The following is a 21748-nucleotide window of genomic DNA, read 5'->3' on the forward strand; positions in this document are numbered from 1 at the left end:
CTTAGTTGTGATATTTTTAGATGTATTTGATCCCTTGGACAAGTTTTTATAGTGTATAAGGACTATTTGGAATGATTGGATGGGGTTCCGAAGTGCCCGAGAGAGTTTAGGCAAGTTTGGGGCAAGTTTTGAGATTTTTGGACCGTTGTAGTAGAACCTTTCTGCAGTTGGCTTGATTTCACAAGAGAATTTTGGGATAAAGTTTTAATGAGATTGTAAACTTTTGTTGATTCAAACCGTTCATTATTCCAACTTTTGTACTAGAAGTTATGACTATTTTACTGGAGTGGCAGCGCTAAAATAGTTTGGACCTTTCTGCGGCTTCTCTTGCAATTCACATACCAGTTTTGCGGCTCTCAGACCTATTTTACGAATCACTGGGCACATTTTTTACAATAGCTTCTAAGAACTATTTAAGGACGAGTTTCATAATTTTTATTTCATTTCTCAACTTTTGAAGCTAGTTTTGGAGGTTTTGACCTAGATCTTCATCCACAACTTGGTGTATGTGATCCTAACCAAATTCTATGATTTATACATAAATCTATCACTAGGTCTAACATCAAATGGAATTGAACAAGAAATTTGGAATTTTTTTCAAGAAGTTAAGAAAGTGTATTTTGAGGTCTTGAATACCAATTTGGACGGGTATTTGGAAACTAATCACATATTTGGACTCGTTACGTTATGAGTCACCAGAATTTAGTCTTGGTCTCGAGTTTTGACCGTGTGGGCCGGGGTTGACTGTTTGTTAACCTTTGAGAATTGATTAAAGATTTAAGTTTTATCGTTTGTAGTTGGTTTCTATAGCTTTAATTGACTTTCTTGAGCATTATTTGGGCTAAATTGGCCTCGCTTGATGGATTTGGAGCTAGAAAAGATGAATTTTGAAGAATAGAGCTAGTCCGGAAAGGTAAGTGCCTTGCTTAACCTCGATTTGAGAAAAGTTTCCTAAAATGGATTTGCATGATAAATACTACATGTTTGGAGGCAACGTATATGCGAGGTGACGAACGTATATACGGACATATACTGAGGTTATACCATATTTAGGGTAGATTTTAGGTTTCTTTATGCCTTATTTTGGTGCATGTTCTTCTTGTTATATGCTTTATTTGTTTGTATGACTACTTGAGCAACTTTATTCATGCTAGAGATCATGTCTAGGCTTTTGATTATTTATTCGGACATGACGGGCTATTTTGTCTATTAGGCATGTTGTAGCCGTAGTCACACTTGTCCTAATGCATACATATGTGCATATTTATTTTTCTGTCCATATGCATCATACATGTTTATTTCTTATTCATATGCATACATCCCTGCATGTGATTCTCAAATATGGACTTATATTGATATGTTTATACCATACGGTTGATATTATTATGGCATGATAGTTTATGCCTTGCAATTATATTATCATGGCACAATAGTTTATACCATGCGGTTGTTATAATTATGGCATGATTTATTCCATCACGATCCCGGTTGGATTTGGGCCGTGACACTATTTGAAAGGTTGAGTGTGTAAAAAGTTGCCCGTGATCAATAGCTGTGTTGCATGGATTTGGCGTCAAGGTCAAGGAGTAAACTATGTGTTCTGTTCTGCTAATTTAAAAATATGATATTGTTTCAACTTGAAAGAATCTATAAATAATGCTCACCTTTGAAAATACACAATTCAGATAAACAGATAAAGAAGTATGTATTGCCTATATAAACTATTCCTCTGCTACGGAAATAAGAGAAAATAGATCACGAATAAAGTTTATTGGAGAACGAGTAAGAAGCAAAAGCAGGAAAGAGGAGGAGGTCCATGCGAGGCAAAAAGTATAAGCCGGTCGCTGGATGTCAAAAAGTAAAGCAACAGGTCCCAAAAGAATACCCGGCGGAAATATTAGAAACTTCAAACACCTGTAGTAAAAGAAAAAACAAAAAACAAAAACAAAACCAGAACACGAACAAAATAAAGCTCCATTTTTGGCCGCTAAAAAATATGCAGACACTAATCTAACCCCCTCCCCATAAAAAATAGATAAATATTTTTTTTTCAAAAGAACAGGAAAAATCTCAGATAGCCACCAAAAGGGCTGAGATAATGATGTACATTTGTCAAACAATGAACCAATGACCTAGCAGCACCATATCAAAATTGAATAACAGGAACATAATCTACTTCCCCTGCATGGGGAGCAGAATACTGGGGAAGGAGGATGGAAACAGAGGCGGAGCCAGTGTGAGAAGCGGGTTTGGCCGAACCCAATAGCTTATATTCAAACCATTTATTTGTCTTAAGAAATCAATTGAATATATACACATTATTAATTTAGAACTCAGTAAGTTAAAAGGATTACAATCCCGAACCCATAAGGTTCAAATCCCGACTTTGCCTTTGGATGGGAATTTATATGCATATGATCATCGCACCTTTATGTTTCATTCTTGAGCTAACCTACTTTAGTGTTTCTATCTTGTGGAGTCTAAACTTCTGAGTTGGATTAATCAATTGAGAAAGCATAGTGTTTTGTAAACAGTCATCCATGGGCATTCTTACAGTTACACTGGAGGCTTTCCCTGAGGTATGAAATAATAGAAACATTATTGAGAGACCATAGCAATGATATGAGCTCTAATTGGACAATGACGACCTCTTTGACATGAATTTTCACCTTAAACAACAGATCATGAGCAATATGTTCCCATGGCAATGATATGGACATCAAGCAGCACTTGAGGGGGATCAATCCTCCATCAGGACACCGGGTAGCAGAAGCAGCAGCATAAGCATGCTTTGCTGCCATCGATGCAACTGATGCTGCTCTTCGAACAACTACACCAAAGCTCAACCCCTTTGTAGAATGATGGCCAGATTCCTGCTTGCTTTGATCTGAAACACATTCCAAAATGAGAAACACTTGATATATCTACATGCAAAAGGTAAAAGGAACCTATTATGCAACACTTATTGCACAAGGGTTGAGGAAAAGTATAAACAATTAAATACATTCAATTGCAGTATAATGCTAGCACCTACCACACAAAACTTGTCTCGATCAAAATGAATTAAGAAACAACTTCTAGCTCAATTAGTAGAAGAGAGCAGAAGTAGCATATCAACAGCATAAAAGAGGTGATCCAGTTAACATGCGTCGAAATTGCAAGAAATAAACTACACTGCCAAATCACATGGGTTCTGGTCACTATAAAACCATTTATTTATTTTTTAAACCCAATGACATCTGATGAAATACCTTACTAGAGTTTTATATCAACCAATAACATTAAGATGATATACCAAATTACTTTGTAAACTATAGATCAAACAAGGTTTTTATACAAAAAACTAACTCACCACATGCCAGAAAAGTGAGATCAAATTTGTAATGTGGTAGGATGAAAAAGAAATTGGTTCTTAATTTACCTACAACACCAGAAACAGCTACTTCAACTTCTCCGCGTCCTCCAGGACCCTTCATATAGATCCGGTCTGTTTTCCCAGAAGAATTAAGCGAGAGAAGGCTCCCCAATCCAGATCTTCCATCTGTGAAAAATAAATAAATTGAGAACAAGAGTGCCAAAATCCCTTTTAAGACAAAACTGACATAACACATAACCAAGAAATCACCCTGCAATTGAAAATTAAAAGTAATTCCTCTGCTAACAAGTCCCAGTTGCTACATAAACATGAGTGCTAGAGAGATTGCATTAAGCTCTCAAATATACTGTTTTCCAAAATCTTAAACTGCATAACTTGAGCTGAGGCATACAGATTTTCTTTCTTTTCTGATCCACACAGAAAAAAGGTTTCCTGGGGGCACTTTGATTGTTAGGGCCAATTTCCCAGGGTTACTTTGGTCAATAGGATTTTAGCCTTCACATCATGTATCTACTGTGAGAATAGATTTGCAATTAAGGTTCACGAAAACATAAAAAGAGGAGGAGACAAGCAACTTGCAACTTGCAAGTTTCCGAGCTAATAAATAATCAGAGATAACAGCCATCTTATATCCAAGCTTTTGTCCCCTGCAGGCGCTGGGAGCGAAACAAATTCCTTTTTCTTATTGTTGCAAGATTTTTATACCATTCTTCTATTCTACTCCTTATTTATTTACTTAATTGTTAAGTAGCTGCAATTGGCACTGTATTTCTCCACCTCCTGATGATCATATTGGAGTCTTGGGTGGCAAATCATATTTCAAAGTGAAATCACACAAATACAGGAGCCTCCTTTGATTGTAGCTCACTTAAATTTCAGCAAATCAATCTAGCAAGAGCTATCATAGAGATCAGTTTGATCAGTGCAATAGGAGCATTACAAGTAAGAAAATCTCATTTGTCCACCAGTTTGGCATATAGATTGATTGAAGGAAACTTGAATACCAGGACATAGGAAAGATTTATAATGCTGCAACCAATCATAAGACTACATATTGGAAGAGTACTTTTTACCATCGTATGCATCTCGGACCATTTCATAGCTAATGAAGCCTGAGAAGAGAGTGATCTGAAATCACATCACAAACCGTTTAGAAAGTTAAAAACTAAACATTCTGAAAACTATGCTAGATACGTTCTGCAGGATATGTCCAATATATAAGGACCTCAAAATATATATTTGAGAAAGCTGAAAGCTAAAGAGAAGATGAACTCAAAGTTCCTTGCACTTTGAAGAATTAAATAGATGCTTTGGCATATTTACTAAGATAGAAGTTAAATTAGGTCAGATGAAACTTTTCTTTTACCATTTCAGAGCTAGCTAGTTCCTTTTGATAATTTCCTTTGGGAGGCAGGACAATAAAACTGCCTCTCCTTCATATTCATAAAAATGATAAAATTCCACGAGATGCTAATTCTTCAATAAATACAAAATACAGCAGACTGAAGTAGGATTTTGAACCTTTGACCTTCGTACTTTTCCAGAACTAGTGTCACTCTTTGAGGAAGAAGTATCACAAGAACTGCTCTCCCGCAGCGCTCTCTCACTTGGAAATGCAGCCCCATCATGTGCATTTAGAAGTACACAATAACAGTGGTCCACATCAGTCAAGACCTACAAAAGAAGATAATGTCAACTGCTTTAAAATTCTTTTCACAACACAAAGGGATTAGCACTAACGTATTTTCATGCAGGATTTAATCAAGTTATCAGACTAGTGCCTTTTCTTGGAATGTTATCTTGGGTTGCAGGTCCCTCACCATTTTAATGGAGACATCAAGCTCGAGCGACTTCTAGCTACATTTATTCTTTCTAAGAGACTAGTCGGAACACACACGATGAATAGCTCATGTCATTTATAGAACAGTTTTTCTGGTTATGAAAGTGACAGCTAATTACTGGTACAGCTGGCTTAGATCATCAGTCCTGATCAAATTAAATGGATTACAGGATAAAGTCAACTTTTAACAGAGCTCTCGGAATCAAGTTCAGTTCAGGTTCTTCAACAGCTATGCCTCAGTCCCAAACAAAGTTGGGGTCGGCGGTATGAATCCTTACTTGTTTCTTTAAGCTCAACTCATATCCTCATCATGCCAAAATAAAAGAAGAGTAGTAGTGAAAATAAGTTTTATCTATTTATATATATAGTAATAAGAAAAATAGTAATAATATTAAAAGTTCTCCAACAAATGTAAAGCCTAAAACTTCAGTTCAGGTGACAAACTTTCTTAAATCTTTGAGAATCAACAAGCACTGGCTTTGCCCTTGGATAAAAGGGTTCAAACTGCTTACTTTTGTTAATAAGAGTCATATATATACATTATTACACGGAATGATTTTACAGTAAGTTAATGGTGCTATATATTAAACAAAAAAAGGGAAAATGGCTTACAGGATACTATAAGCATGAGAAGAAATTGCATTTCGTGAGCTACAGCACAAAGTTCATTAAAAACCCACAACAGAGAAACAACAACACCACTCAGATCTGACATCTATAATTAGAGTATGTCTAATTAGGAACAATAGAAAATTAAAAATTGACTAATGATAACAGTGCAATCAGACTGTGAAACATTGACGCTAAACAAGAAACTGCATGATTAAAATGCCACTGCCCGTGCCTAAAGTTACAACAACAACAACAAACCTACTAGTTTCCCACAAGTGGGGTCTGGGAAGGGTAAGATTATACACCGCCTTACCCCTACCCCTGGAAGGGCAGAGAGATTGTTTCCGAAAGACCCTCGCCTAAAGATAAAGCAAAGTTTTTACGGTTGCAATCTAAACATGTACACATGAAATAGACTACATAACATAGTTGATAAAATGTGATATATTCTAAAATTGTAATAAATGTTCAAAACACACTGTACATGTCCTACATGCAAAAGGGTATTGCAATAGTTTCATCTTAATGATCACTCAATAGATGATTGCTCCAAAAATGTAAATCTAATGTCACAAATAAGAACTGAGCATGAAATTAAGGGTGAGTAACTGATTCTAATGATTAAATACCACGGCTCGGTAAGCATTTAAGAAGAGGCAACAATAATTAATAACTGAAGTTACAAAGTTCCAAGTATAGTATACAATTTTTCTAGTAATTAATCCAAATAATCTGTCACAGAGTTTGCAAAAAAAAATGTGGTTTGAAAGTTCGTTTGCTACCACTGCACCAAAGGTTGAATCAAAGTCGTCAATGGCAAAGCATATCTCTGGATAGGCTGGCGTGGTTTCTACTTCCTGAATGCTAATCAATAATGTCATTAGATGACAGTTTAATCAAAAGCATAAATGGATTATATATAGATCTCCAGATGTCAGAAGGTCTTGCCTTCCTTGAGTCTAAGTGAATTTTGATACGACTTGGAGATGCATAGACTGTTTTGACAACCTGAAAACAGGAAATAAATAAAAGAAGATGCAATCAGGTTTGATTCAAAAACAACAACTCCGCCTCAACCCTACACTAGTTGGGTGCGGCTATATAGATCCTCACTATTTATTTTGCTCATTCGGACCCGTTTCATTGGGAATATTTAAATACAGGATCCACTTCTGGATGATGAGAATTTTTCAGTGAAAGATAACAAAAACACAAGCAAATGACCATCAAAGTCACATGCAAATGTTGTACATGTCCATAGGCCGGTATAATTTGTTTCTCTAAACTTGGTTTTTTAACTTCCTTTAGATTTCGTAGAGAAAATTCTCATTTTATTAAGATTTTGTTCTTTTACATCTATTAATTAGTGAGAATTTACAAATTTGATGGAAAGACTCATTTAGAATTCTAAAACAATGTACATGGACAAGACTTTTTTTATTTATTTATTTTTACACGGACAGGTTGACGTTATTCACAAATCTCGCTTGAAAAGCTAGAATAAGTCGGAGAAACAAGAAACATAAACTTTCTGTTCTACATAATTACCTTGTATATAGGAGATAATGGTCCGTCTTTGCCATTCTGGTAACTCATAAGGACCCGGTGACTACCAAAGAACAAACAAAGAAAAAGGCAAAGCAGAAACTGTTATAGTGAAAAGAAAAGAAGATTGTTAATCTTTAGCTGATATGAACAACTGATCTAGGAGCTGCGATTCACATCCTGGTGAGTGCAAAACTAAGAACATAAGTTCAACTACGATCAAAAGCCAAATTTGGTCAATTGGAAGAAAGAATTTAAAATTTTGCAGGGTATGCTAAAGAAGGCCCTATTACTAAGAAATCCTGCATCACTAAAGATTCCTGCAACTTTCTTTTTTTGATAAAACATTGCCTATGATAGAAGAGATATTACCGCCGTAAGCAAGAAAAGTTTTAAAATAACCTATTCTGGACAAAAGATTACTACCTGTAAATTGTGACTGTCACACTAAAAGAAGTTTGAGAAATTAAATTCAAGTAAAATGAGCGCCTCCAGTCCACGTCCGATGAATTCCCACCAATTAAGTCATCCAACTGAAAGGAGAATAATAAATTAGAAAATTGTTACCTTATAAAGTACTCCCTCTGTTTTAATTTATGTGACATAGTTTGACTTGGCACGTAGTTTAAGAAACAAAGGAGGACTTTTGAAGCTTGTGGTCTTAAAAGCTTATAAGCTAAAAGCTTTTTTAGGGCTTTCAATTTGTGCGGCTATAAAAGTGTTCGTATTAAGGGTAAAATGGGTAAAAGGGAAAGTTTAAAGTTAAGTTGTTTCCAAATATAGACTGAAACAGAGGGAGTATCATTTTTGTCCTTACAAAGGTAAATGAGGAAGTACTGACATCAATTGATCGCGTCTCTAGCAGACGTAAAGTAAATAAATTACTAATAGTCTCAACTTTTTCAAACGGTCTCAATTCATACATCTTCAACTATACCACCATGTCACCCTGGCAAAGAAGTTAGAAAAAACCATCATTTCTGTGAATAATTTTAGCAATAACAGAACTGCTATAAGTTGTCTGTCAAATTAGTTTCTTAATATCAAATGTATTATCAATTTTAGACTGAAGGACGTAGCCTCTAGGTAATAATCTGTAGTGCCCTGTACACCCAAACAGATCCCAAATATTGTATGGAACTTGCCTAAAGCCTGAGGTAATAATTCATTAAGTGTTGAATGGAAATAGGTGGAATTTGGAAGAAAAACCAGGCAAGTAAAGCTGGTGCAGTCCTGCAGTGCGCTAGGAAGAAGTACCGCATCACGGTAGAAGCAAGGGTAGCTACTGCTATGTGTTGCTAAGCTTACCCCACCGCAGTAGCTGTGGCCTTAAGGGTCAATGAAGGGCAACTGCAACATGATAATGCGAAGTGTTGCATCGAACTGTTTTTACAGAAAGGTTGACTAAGCTAGTAGAACTCTTCCACGATGCTGAAGATGGAGCTCTGGAGCCGTGTTGGATTTACAGAGAGGATACCTTCAGCTAAAGTGTTAGATAGTTATGTAAAAATAATCTTAGTCCCATGTGTAGTAGAAGTAGAATATGTCCTAGTCCCATATGTAGTAGGATTAGAATCTGTCCTAGTCCCATATATCGTAGGAGTAGAATACAACAACAACAACCCAGTGTAATCCCACAAGTGGGGTTTGGGGAGGGTAGGATGTACGCAACCTTACCTCTATCCTGGAGGGCAGAGACTGTTTCCGAAAGACCCTCGGCTAAATGTATAGTGGGGTCTGGGGAGGGTAGAATGTACTATGGTAGGAGTAGAATATGTATTATGTATAGGGCTTATTGTATCATTGTTAATAAAATAGAATTTTCTCCCATGCACTCTCACAGCTTCAATGAGAAAATTATCGTTGTGCATCATTCCAGCGGCATCGGGAAAGAAAGATCTCGTCGCCGTGCAATTTTCCGGCAACTTTGTCTTGTTCCCTGGTGATAAATGGACCTTGAGCCTAACTCTACCCTAAAGCTAGCTTATGAGGTGAGGATTGCTCAAGACCATATAAGGAGACCAAGGACCTCAAATCCAACCGATGTGGGACAAATCAACCCCCTCCCCCAGGCCTGCAAACTGGAGCGTGGACAATATAAATGGGGGCCCAACATCGGTAACAATAATTGGAATGGGCCTAGCTCTGATACCATGATAAATGGAACATTGGGCCTAACTTAACCTCAAAAGCTAGCTTATGAGATGAGGATTGCTCAAGACCATAAAAGGAGACCTAGGACCTCAAATCCCACCGATGTGGGACAACTCAACACCTGGATTCATTACTGCTTCAGTGGTACTATGCATATACCACTACCACCATTAGATCCGAAACCTTTGTACGACCAAACCCCAGAAATCTCAGTCCCATCGGAACAGAAAAGTCAGTTACCATGCGTCTTTCCGGTTGAGTAGACGACTCAAGATTGATTTGCGTATCTCCTCATCGGTAAGTGTTGCGCAGAAACCAGCACTACTATCTTGTTCGAAAAAGCCAGACGACAATACCCAAGTCAATCGCTCCAGCAGAAAGTCCCTCACGCGCCTCCAGAACTAGGGTTCCGGCAAGCGCGTTTGACACACGCGCCGACGCGTTGAGAATTTTCCGACCAGAATTTTCAAAATTTTCTTTAGGACATTTTGTTTCGTGGGCGCGTGTGGCATGACCTATTCCTAGAACTAGGGTTTCGGCGCGTGTCATGACTAGGGTTCCGGCAAGAAACACACGCACCGACAGATTCTTAGAACTTTGGAATTTTCCGCTAAGCTACATTAACATTTTCGGCACGTGCGAGCTATTCCGACCATTTTTTAACAGAACTTATTTAGAACAACTTACTCGTCCAGTGATTCCGAGTCTACCATACAAATTACATCAAATTCTGATAACTTTTATTTTTTCTGGCGTGAACAATGATTTCCAGAAATGTTTCTGTTTTCTGGGGGGTGTTTTAGAACCTATTTTGTAGTGTGGAATTCATCTTAGTCTCACTATTTTCAAATTTCTCCAGCAACTTTTCGGCCAACTTCTGTTTATCAGCAACCGCCTGATTTTGTTGCTAAGGGAGAGTCTAGTGGCCTTGTATATCGCTTGCGCCGGTCACTTCTGATTTGGTAAGTTCAGCACAGTTATCTAGGAGTTTGGCATGACTCGTAGTGAAGTCGAATGATCAGCTTGTAGATATTTTCACCAAGTCCTTCATTGGTCCTCATATTAGTTACATATGTAACAAGCTCAGTACAAATGATTTATATGCACCAGCTTGAGTGGGAGTGTTAGATAGTTATGTATAAATAATTCTAGTCACATATGTAGTAGGAGTAGAATATGTCTTAGTCCCATATGTAGTAGGAGTAGAATATGTATTATATATAGGGCTCATTGTATCATTTAGATTTTTCTCCCGTGCATTCTTACATGAAGAATTCTTCCGCGGCACAAAGGAGTACTGCTACACGATGGAGCCCCAGACAAACTTGAAGTTTTCACATGTTATAGCCCTATAACTATAAAAGCTCAATCCAAGATCATTTCAATATAGTTTCAGCATCCTCAACAGCTCAGCTAACTTGGAGGAAAAGCAATTGTGCAAAACCAACCTTGATCAAGGACTATCAAACCACCAAAGCAACAACAACAACTACCTAGTAAAATCCCACAAAGTGGGGTCTAGGGAGGATAATGTGTACGCAGACCTTACCCTTACCCCTATAGGAAAGAGAGGCTGTTTCCGATAGACCCTCGGCTCAGAAAGACGGAAATAAAAAACAAGAAAAGACAATTCATTAGTAACTCCAGTAGAAATTGTAATAGTAACAGAAGCATAACAACCAAAAGATAAATGACATGCAATAACAGTAATCAGTATCTAAGGCCCGGGGCTAAGATAAACAGCAAGGATAGTGTGGACTCAACATAAACTGCAAGTCATCTAAGATCAACCCTAATCCAACCCCGCCTCACCCCGGGTATGAAGTAAGGAAAGCTCTACTACCCCCTAACCTACAACCCTAATGTTTGACCTTCAGACCTTCCTATCAAGGGTCATGTCCTCGGAAATCTGCAGTCGTACCATGTCCTGTTTGATCACCTCTCCCCAATACTTCTTAGGTCTCCCTCTACCTCTTCTCGTACCCACCACGGCCAACCGCTCACACCTCCTCACCGGAGCATCAAGGCTTCTCCTCCGCACGTGCCCGAACCATCTGAGTCTCGCTTCCCGCATCTTGTCATCTACAGGGGCCACGCCCACCTTCTTCCGAATATCTTCATTCCTAATCTTGTCTATCCTAGTGTGCCCGCACATCCACCTCAGCATCCTTATCTCTGCTACCTTCATCCTCTGGATATAGGAGTTCTTAACCGGCCAACTCTCCGCTCCATACAACATGGCCGGTCTAACCACAGCTCTATAAAACTTACCTTTGAGTATCGGTGGCACTTTCTTGTCACACAAGACTCCAGATGCAAGCCTCCATTTCATCCAACCCGCCCCTATACGGTGAGTGACGTCCTCGTCGATCTGTCCGTCCCCCTAAATCATCGACCCAAAGTACTTGAAGCTATCTCTCTTGGGGATGACCTGTGATCCAAGCCTCACCTCCCTGCCTACTTTCCTCGACTCAGCGCTAAACTTGCACTCCAGGTACTCTGTCCTAGACCTGCTCAATTTGAAACCCTTAGACTCGAGGGTCTATCTCCAAACCTCCAACCTCTCGTTAACACCGACCCTCGTCTCATCAATTAGAACTATGTCATCAGCAAATAACATACACCATGGCACATCCCCTTGAATATGGTGTGTCAGTGCAACCATCACCAGGCAAATAAGAACGGGCTAAGCGCAGAGCCTTGGTGTAATCCCATAACAACCGGGAAATGCTCCGAGTCGCCTCCCACAGTCCTAACCTTAGTCTTAGCTCCATTATACATATCCTTGATCCAGGGGCGGCCCAAGGGTCAAGCCACTAAAGCAAGGTCTTTAGGCCCCCAATTTTTGGGGCCCCAAATTTTTCTTTTTGTTTCCTACTTATATTTGTATTGAGATCCCGACTAATTACGATTCGTACCGCGTAAGGCCTAGTAGAAAAGAGAACACATTTTAACAAAATTTTATGAGGGCTCGAACTCAATATATCTAATTAAGGTAAATTGGATCATATACATCTCACAACAATCTTTAGAGATAAGGTCTAAATATATTAGGTATTTTAAAATAAAAAAGTAAAATATTTTATAAAAGGTAAAAGTAACTTTTAGTTTAGTACTCGTGTAGACGTTTGAGAAAAAAATTGGAGAAAGAGAATCACTCTCCTTAAACTCTTTGTCGCGAATATAAAACTTTTTATTATTTAAATTTTACGATTGACATCATTAGTGAGGTACCGATATTATTATTCTCCTTTTATATTTCTCACTAAAAACGTGTAATAAATTTTTAAAATCTGTTTTTTGGTATCTTCAATAGTCCAAGTCTTATTTTTTATCTTTCTCATCAATTTGTTTCTGCAAAAAAACTTTAAGTTTTCGATAGTTATATTGTTCTCTGTTGAAAGAAAAAAAATTACTTTTTCTAAAAAAACAAGAGGTGAAGAGTATTGTTTAATAAAACTATATTGCGCATTCTTTTTTTTTCTTCTTTTTTTCTCAGGTTTCAAGCATTTCAACAAATATATTAGAACATCAAAAATTATTTCAATATCAAGTTATCTGGTTCTATTATCTAAGATTAACAATATCTTAGGAGAGATTATATTATTTATAAAAGAAATTATTCTTAATGCTATGCTAATAGAATAATTAAAAAAATTAACAACTTTTGAATTGATTTTTGCTGAAAGGCCCCAGAATAAAAATTGGCTTTAGGCCACCAATCTTCTCGGGCCGCCTCTGCCTTGATCGCTCTTATGTAGGCTACCGGCACGCCCTTTGCCTCAAGACATCTCCAGAGCACCTCCCTAGGGACCTTGTCATACGCTTTCTCCAAGTCAATAAACACCATGTGCAGATCCTTCTTCTTATCCCTGTACTGTTCCACCAACCTCCTAATAAGGTGGATCGCTTCCGTAGTGGAGTGACTCGGCATAAACCCAAACTGATTGTCGGATATAGACGTCGTCTTCCTCACCCTCACCTCCACCACCCTCTCCCAGACTTTCATGTTATGGCTAAGTAACTTGATACCCCTATAATTGTTACAACACTAGATATCACCTTTGTTCTTGTACAACGGTACCACTGTACTCGACCTCCACTCCTCCGGCATCCTCTTTGTCCTAAAAATTACATTGCACAACCCAGTCAGCCACTCCAATCCTGCTCTACCTACAAACTTCCAAAACTCAACCGGAATTTCGTCTAGCCCGGTCGCTCTACCCCTACTCATCTTACGCAAAGCCCCCATGACCTCCTTTACCTTAATGCGCCTGCAATACCCAAAATCTCAGAGACTCTCCGAATGCCCCAAATCTCCTAGCATTATATCCTGATCCCCCTCCTCGTTTAGAAGACCATAGAAGTACGTGTGTCATCTCTGCTTAATCTGGGACTCTCCCATCAATACTCTACCATCCTCGTCTCCGATGCACCTTACTTGGTCCAGATCCCGGGTCTTCCTCTCCCTCGCTTTAGCTAGTCGAACCAACTTCCTGTCCCCGCCTTTCTCCCCCAATTCCTGTATAGACGACCAAACGCTGCATTCTTAGCCTCCGTGACCGCCAACTTTGCCTCCTTCCTTGCCACTTTGTACCTCTCTCTATTCGCTCTCCTCTCCTCCTCGTTTGTGCTCCCTGCCAAATTCGCGTACGCTACCTTCTTCGCCTCCACTTTACCTTGGACTACGTCATTCCACCACCAGTCGCCCTGGTGCCTGCCAGAAAAACCCTTCGATATCCCTAGCACCTTTCTCGCTGCCTCCCTCACGTAGTTCGCCGTCGTTGACCACATAGTGCTCGCGTCTCCACTACTCCTCCAAGCTCCCATAGCGAATAACCTCCCCTCCAACTCCTGGGCTTTATCCTTGGTTAAAGCTCCCCATCTAATCCTCGGTCGGCCACGAACATACCTCTTCTTCCTCTTCATCATAATGCCGATGTCCATCACTAAGAGCCTATGCTAAGTCTCGAGGGTCTCTCCCGGGATAACCTTGCAATCCTTGCACAACCCTCTATCACACCTTCTGAGGAGAAGGTAATCAATCTGAGTCTTCACCGCCGAACTTTGGAAAGTAACCAGATGCTCCTCCCTCTTCGGAAAAGTCGAGTTCATAATCACCAGCTCGAAAGCCTTAGCGAAGTCTAACAGCGAAGTACCTCCTCCGTTCCTATCCCCAAGGCCAAAGCCACCATGCACCTCGCCATAACTACCAGCAGCCGACCCAATATGGCCATTAAAATCCCCTCCAATAAATAGAATATATGTTTTTGCATAAGTTAAGCCATGCGTAATCCAAATTTTGGCATTTAAAGTTAGACTAAGATTTTTAATCGCAATGATCCAACTAGGGTCCACAGGTTAAGTACGGGTTAGTACATCATTAACCTACCAAAAGAATGACGTTGATTCCTCTCGTCTTTTACTATACTAAGCAAGGAGTTGATAGAGTTGATCAAACTAGAACTGAAGTTCAGCAAGTGCTTGAGTTAGAGGTTAGTAGAAACCTATCTATAACTGGTTTTTCATCACTAGCATGATTTCTATTGAAATAAGCACGTATAGATGAGTTTCAGATTCCTAAAAATGCCTTCAATACGTGTATTACAACCTTGCATATAGGAACAAGTCCATGCCTGTGTTGACGAGTTGTTTATTTTGGCCGACGTTCACATGTCTTGCTTGGATGCTATGATTATGATATATTATATTAACATGCTTACTTACATTAAAATGCTAAAGCATATTTCAAATCACTAATAATTGTTTCAGCCGTGCTTATATTGTTTCAAGTAAAGCTATGGATCATGTTTTTTCCTGTTCTCAATTTACTTGAATCAAAGTTGACTTGCCTTTATCTTAACCAGGAATCTCGACTTCTTAATACTGCTTTGACATGAGTATCAGCATATACTCTTACATATGCACAAGACTCATGTTTAGCCAAACAAGTTTCAAGAGATAATCCAGTTTAACCATCAGTCTAGCCAAAGAAGAATTTTACAACGGATCGACAAACAAGATAATCTACAACAACAGTTCAGAAAATTTTAGATGAAACCTAAACCTATTCAACTTTATATTCAAAGGCTACTCACATAATCGCCCCAAGTTATTACCCCCCTTTTACTAAGGCAACAAAAGATCGAAATTTAAAATATTGGATCCTGATGCTTTTGATTTCTGTTTTAGTTAAGCTACTGACTAATGCTATGTCGCTACTAAATCAGCATATTAGTCCATATCTTGATGAACTCCCAAAAATTTTTTGTTCCTTTTTATCTACCAACAATGTGGTCACGAGCCACCAGCTTTTGATCACAATTGGACCACCACTGATGATTCACATAAATATCCCAACTGGTTAACCAACATAGACTCACAGTCTAGTGGATGTACATCATATGATCAAATGGTTAAGACTTGAATAAAATAAGTTTGACTATTTGAGTAATCAATCAAAGGCAGATTGCAAATTGATGTGCACTAAACCTAAAAGGAAAACTATGTTGTTTTTACCTTAGGTGCCCACCTGCGAACAAAGTATGGAGAGTCGTCATCAACATATTCATTTGACTCATTTCTCTGCAAATTTTAGACCAAAAGATAACCTTAGAGCAATTCACATTCAGCAAATTCTTATTCAGTTTCAGCGGGTTGTAACCTAAAAACCAAGATAATGGGGAGAATTATGTAAAGAGTTGTACAATTCGTTTAACAAAGAAAACAAGATCATCTTCCTGACGTCCCCTAGACTCCTTGCCACAAATAAAATACAAATCCATAACATCATGCCAGAAGCGTGGATCCACTTCAACATCCGAAGCATCTTCCTCGTCCACAGTGGTTTTCCCTAACATTTCCGAATGCTTCTTTACCATAGACAGTAATTCAGACCTGCCAAAGTGGTTGGACTTGAGAAAGGCAAATCAACACAAATAGAATCAAAGAATATAATTTCCTTTGTTTTCCTACTACACACGTACAAATTCATAATCAGGTACTATCTAGAGATGGAGGACGAAGCAAATAACAACCAATAGGACAAAATCAAATCATTTTGATTCTCTACTTTTATCATCCAATGCGGATCAACTAAATGAATAAATACATAAGCTTATTGACTTAAAAATCATGGAAGGTAAAGATTGCAAAGTACCATTAAGGAAGGAATTCTTACTTTGATAAAAGGTAAAACTACACAAATAAGCAAAGAATCATTCCATTCTGTTGTCAAATTAAAGGACTGCAAAAACTGCAGCCAATGCTACATTGGTTCAGTACACAACACTAAGCAGTTTGTGATTCTACGATGCCTTAGTTGGGGTCATCAATATTAATCCTCCCTATTTGTTGGGTACCATTTCATTTGGATATAAATCTTTCCTTAAGCTAAAATGATTTGCGGCAAAAAATAAGAGTGTAAGTGCAACAACAACAACCCAGTATAATCCCACAAGTGGGGTCTGGGGAGGTTAATATGTACGCAGACCTTACCTCTACCCTGAGGGGCAGAGAGGCTGTTTCCAGGAGACCCTCGGCTCAAGAAAGCAACAAGAGACGCTATATTAGTACTATCAATAGACTCATAATAAAATAACATAAAATAACATAAAATCCATAACATAACATAAAATACCATAAAATAAGAAAATAACAGCAATACAAGAAATATAGGAAATACGAGAAAGATGTAAAGTATACTAATAACCAACAAATAAAGCTCATCATTAGTAGTTGATCAGTAGCATCCTAAGACTAACTCCTCTAGTCTCACTCTAGTTGGCATCTTGGTTCCATAACATACTTTCTTAGCTAAGTCCGTGATTTTGTAGTTCTAATCGAGCAAGTTCATTACTTGTTCAATTTATAAGTAAGCAGAATAAGTTACCAATTCCCAGCTACCTTGTAAGTATCACACAAATTCCTATAATACCACAAAAGAAAGAAGTTAATTTACTATCACTATACCCAGACCAGAAATGAACTGCCAATAAGTAATAATGAAATATATGTCTCACCGGCTAGGTGTTTGACTTCGCTTTCCTAGCATTTTCGTGATTGTCTCTTTGAAATTCTTTCTTTCAAGTCCGTAAATTGATTGTAGACCAAGTTCTCAGTTAACTCTCACTTATCAGAGACTTCAATTGCGACGTAGTGGAAAGAAAAAGAGCTGAAATTGCAGAGCGGTAGAAGATAGCTGGGTTGATCTCACGGAGCAGAATGACGGACATTTACATTTACCTACAGTACAGATACTGGCGTCACGTGACAATAAATGTTACTACTACTTGCACTTCCATACTTGGTCAAATAATAATTCTCTTTGATTACATTTTTCATACGCGGCCAAAGTCATACGCGGCCCTATTTACTCACTTCGTTTTATTAAATGAGTACTTTCTTTTTAGTTTGTTTCAAAATAAATGATATATTTTTAAATTTGAAAATAATTTAACTTTAAACTTTTTTCATTTTACCCATTTATCCTTAATGAGAAGTTTTTATAGTCACACAAATATTATGGCCCCACAAATTTTTTACCCCTTAAGTTTTTAAGACCAGAAGTTTCAAAAATCTTCTTCTTTTTTCTTAAACTACGTGCCCGAGTCAAACTACCTCATTTGATATGGAGAGGAGGGATGAAAAGGAGGGACTACTATATTAAAAATAGTAAGCCCTCAGATCAAATATTAAATTACTTTTTTACTCTTTTATTAAAGTTTTCTGAAAAATTAATCACGAACCTTGCTTCATACGCCTAAGATGCTAGCCCGAAGAGTTGCCACCGCTTTCACTCACAACTGGTTTATATCGCCAATCATAAAAAGTTGCCATCGCCAATAAACTTATACTCCATATTTTCTGAAAATTAAAAGTGTTTACCCTTAAAATGGGTAACAATTGAATTTATACACGATTTTAGGTATATGTGGATTGATTCAACACAAATACTCAAAAATGTTAGATAAACGAGTTAAATATAGAATGAATAACCAAACCAATTGTGATGTTACGTCCGGGCTCGGATTTGTGCTGAACAGTAATTTTACCCTCGATCGGACCCTTGGTTCGAAACCAGATGTATATGAAGAACAACAATAAAATAAGAACTTTTTGATAGTTAGAAAGCGGAGAAATAAATTTGTATTGTCTTGGTATGCGTGTTACAATGCATCTTATCAAAGAAAAAACTTTCCCTTTATATAGTAGGAGAGTTTCACCTCTAGTACAAGTCTATAAAGGGTAAAAATCCTCTCTCTCGTTAATTACTGATATGTAACCGCCATCGAGCGAGATCTGCGCTGTGATATTTGGTTGGTTCCAGATATCACGACCCTCTATCCACCGCCTACCACCGTTCATGCGCTTCCCCAAGTCTCAGAACCCATCCCGGGTCCGGGGTACATCGTTTTATCAAGTCCGACGGCGAGCATTCCGTTCCGGCCTTGGTACAAGAAGTTCTCAGCTTTGGATTCGATACCGTGTATTCATATCCTTGCTTCGTTTGACCCACCAGAAAATCGAGGTGTATGTTAACCCGATTTCATCCGTATACAGATAGTCAGATAGTCCCCTCGTTTTCCAGAGAGTAGGTTTGCCAAAACGACGGAAAATGATAAATGAACCCTGGTTCCTTCCTTCGCACGTTACAACTGAGATGACGGATAAGCCGAAACGTCGCATCAATCGCATCTGAGTTCGGACGCATGTCGATCATTGGTTGGTTGCCTTCGAATGTGAAACATCGCGTATTAATTACGTTTCCCCTACAAAAGCTTTAACCCCCTTCACTTCTTTCACTTTCTGATCCTAGCTCTTACCTTCGAACCTTATAAAGGCTTTCAACTTTCTCAAGTCTTCATACCTCGTTTCTTGAACCTTCAAATCTTCAACTTTAACCTTCATGTTTTTTCTTGGATTTTCAATCCAGAACTTCATGTCTTCACCTCTAACCTTCAAATCTTCATAAGCCTTCTTCAAATCTTCATTTATTTTCCTAAATTTATGATGGCCAAAACTTCCAAGTTTGTACCACAGCAAACGGCCACTTCATCTTCCCACCCGATCGCAGATGTCGAGGTGGATGTCCCCGAGGTGCTTATAGAGCCTCCTATGAAAAGGTTCATACCCGAGGGTTGTTCTATCAGGGACGATTTCAAGGTCGAGAAGGCCTCCGTCAAACAAGACCGAGGCGAAGGAGCATGGAGATACATATGCTCCTTCATTGAAAATACCTTTCCCATAGTCCGAGAGGACTGTAAATGGGAAGGCAAGGTCGTGGTTGTCCCCGGCTAAGGATGATATCACTACCTACGTGGAGGGGTATTTAAGTGTTTACACTTACCCTTTCACACTAGGCCTAGTAGACCTAGTGACACTAGCCTTTTGCAAGAGGTACGAGGTGTGCCTCGGAAAAATTCACCCGTCCCTCTAGAGGATCGTGATCCTCCTATGCCATATCGAGAACAACACTGAATTTCTTCGGTTCACCCTCGTCCACCTACTCCGCATGTGCAGTCCTCGAATTTCCTGAGGGGGACTAATCAAGCTTGTTCGTTAAGCCAGCAAGGCCCCATTTTCGAGCATTGACGAGGATCAAAACCGAGGATGGCAAGGGATTTTTATTCGGGTAAAGACTGAAGACCTGATCCCTCCCGAGTTCCTGCCATTCCCCGAGAAGTGGAACGCATCTCGTAAGTGTAGTCTTTCCTTAAGTGTTAATTTCCCTTCACTTCTTCTCTCATCGCCACTATTTATGGTCGTGCAGTTGTTGTTCCCCCAACTCAAGGCATGGATCGAAGGGATCTGCCAGCAAATATCATACTACGAGCGCACGTGGCGCAAACCTTTGAAGGGCAAATGGGAGGCTTGTTATCATGGCAAGGCTCTCCCCTGAATAGTTATTACTACGCCCCGAGCTTACACGATGTTGACCTTCTCTTTTCCCTCGTAGGTTTACCTAAGACCACCAAACATAGGTCGCTGGATGGTGACGAGGATACGTCCTTACCTATCTAATCCTCCGTTTCGGTACAGCCTCGGGCTGCCGCAGAGGAGAAGATTAAGAAAAAAAGCCCTTCGGTTCCCCGGATCCCGACGTGAAGATAAAAAAGAGGGTGGCCACCCGGTCTCACAAGCCCAAGAAGAATACTAATTCTCGGGTACCAAATATGACTTGCTTCAGCGGCTTAGGGATAAGCCTGAAGAAGATGACATCTTTGCCGCCCAAAGGATCGACCTCTACCGGGGAATAGGCAACGACCGAGGAAAGGAGCCACGAGGGTGATCCTCTTCCAACTCGAGAGGCCGAAGTGGATACGTGGCATGTGACCTCCCGAGAAGCCGTTCTTGTTCCGAAGAGGTGACCGGTGTGATAGAAATCATCGAGACGCCCTCCTATACCGAGTCCATGCTTGAAGAGGCCCAAGCTAGCAAGGAAAAATCAAGTGAGGGAGCTTAGGGTGCTGAGGATCCTCTCCACTCCCTCTTTGATGGCATGGAAATGTCCACATTGGAAGATTTCTCCAGTATGGGTCACTTGGAGATACTAAAGAAGATGTGCCTTCGGGAGCTGACGGGCCGAGTATGAGCCTAAGATTGGTGACATAATTCCTTGCACCGAGCGTGGACCCTAAGAAAAAGAGGATGTTTATTCTCATAGTCCCGGAGGATGCCCGGATCCTGTCTTCTCCGGTAGGTGTAGCCAACTACCTCCAATGCCTGGTGACTGAGGAGGATCAGGCAAAGATGAACAAGGTAAACACGTCGAGTCTTTTTAACGGGGAGCAGTAGGCCTTGAATCGGTTAAGATTCTAACACTTTCGTACCCCTTTCATGAATCCTGCTTAAGTTTTCCCTTGATATCCCTTACTAGTTCCACTATTTTATAGGCTTTAGTGCTTCATCATGAAAGCTTCCTCCGGTACCACTTGGAAATCAGCTAGATCGAGTTCGAGCTCAAGAACATGTCCGAAAGAAGGACATGTACATGCTTCTTAGTGAGCAACAAGATGAGGCCATTAAAGACCTCCAGGCCGAGCTGGACAAAGCTCAGAAGGAGGCCTCGATCCTAAAGCGGAACATGCCGACTTGTTTGAAAAGGTAAAGGTCTTTGAAGCGAAAAACAAGGGTCTATTCGTGGTGACTAACAACAAAACCTCGTTGGTCCAACAAAAGATCAACTTGATTGACCAGCTCCGAGCGGAGATGAACGAGGT

The 21748-nt window shown here is 39.3% G+C and overlaps 1 protein-coding gene across 13 annotated transcripts; it reads right to left on the reverse strand.

The window, feature by feature from the left end:
• Nucleotides 1-2281: 2281 nt before the first annotated feature.
• Nucleotides 2282-17816, reverse strand: LOC107778189 (uncharacterized). 13 transcript variants are annotated; one of them, XM_016598399.2, is made up of 13 exons: nucleotides 17549-17811; nucleotides 17419-17454; nucleotides 16235-16424; nucleotides 16047-16112; nucleotides 7800-7906; nucleotides 7377-7437; nucleotides 6777-6836; nucleotides 6611-6685; nucleotides 4898-5050; nucleotides 4450-4504; nucleotides 3422-3541; nucleotides 2670-2887; nucleotides 2282-2574 (listed from the first exon to the last, which is right to left on the reverse strand). In XM_016598399.2, exons 1-13 carry the CDS (start codon nucleotides 17578-17580, stop codon nucleotides 2557-2559), a joined length of 1191 nt encoding a protein of 396 aa, XP_016453885.1. In that variant the 5' UTR covers nucleotides 17581-17811; the 3' UTR covers nucleotides 2282-2556. The 13 variants fall into 13 exon arrangements, with proteins under 13 accessions (XP_016453885.1, XP_075092980.1, XP_075092979.1 ...); XM_075236879.1 differs by adding an exon at nucleotides 8191-8322 and having other exon boundaries at nucleotides 2282-2887; nucleotides 17433-17454; nucleotides 17549-17810; XM_075236878.1 differs by lacking the exon at nucleotides 17419-17454 and having other exon boundaries at nucleotides 17549-17816.
• Nucleotides 17817-21748: the final 3932 nt, after the last annotated feature.

Source organism: Nicotiana tabacum, chromosome 18 (genome assembly GCF_000715075.1).
Source record: "Nicotiana tabacum cultivar K326 chromosome 18, ASM71507v2, whole genome shotgun sequence".
Classification (NCBI taxonomy): Eukaryota; Viridiplantae; Streptophyta; class Magnoliopsida; order Solanales; family Solanaceae; genus Nicotiana; species Nicotiana tabacum.

Coding starts and splice junctions, on each gene's coding strand:
- LOC107778189 (XM_016598394.2), bottom strand. CDS start 17,580: ATGCTAGGAAAGCGAAGTCAAACACCTAGCCG. Junction 17,455..17,548: donor CGAAGTCAAACACCTAGCCG/GTGAGACATATA, acceptor GTGGTATTATAG/GAATTTGTGTGATACTTACA. Junction 3,542..4,442: donor GATGCATACGATGGTAAAAA/GTACTCTTCCAA, acceptor TATTTTTCACAG/ATGGAAGATCTGGATTGGGG.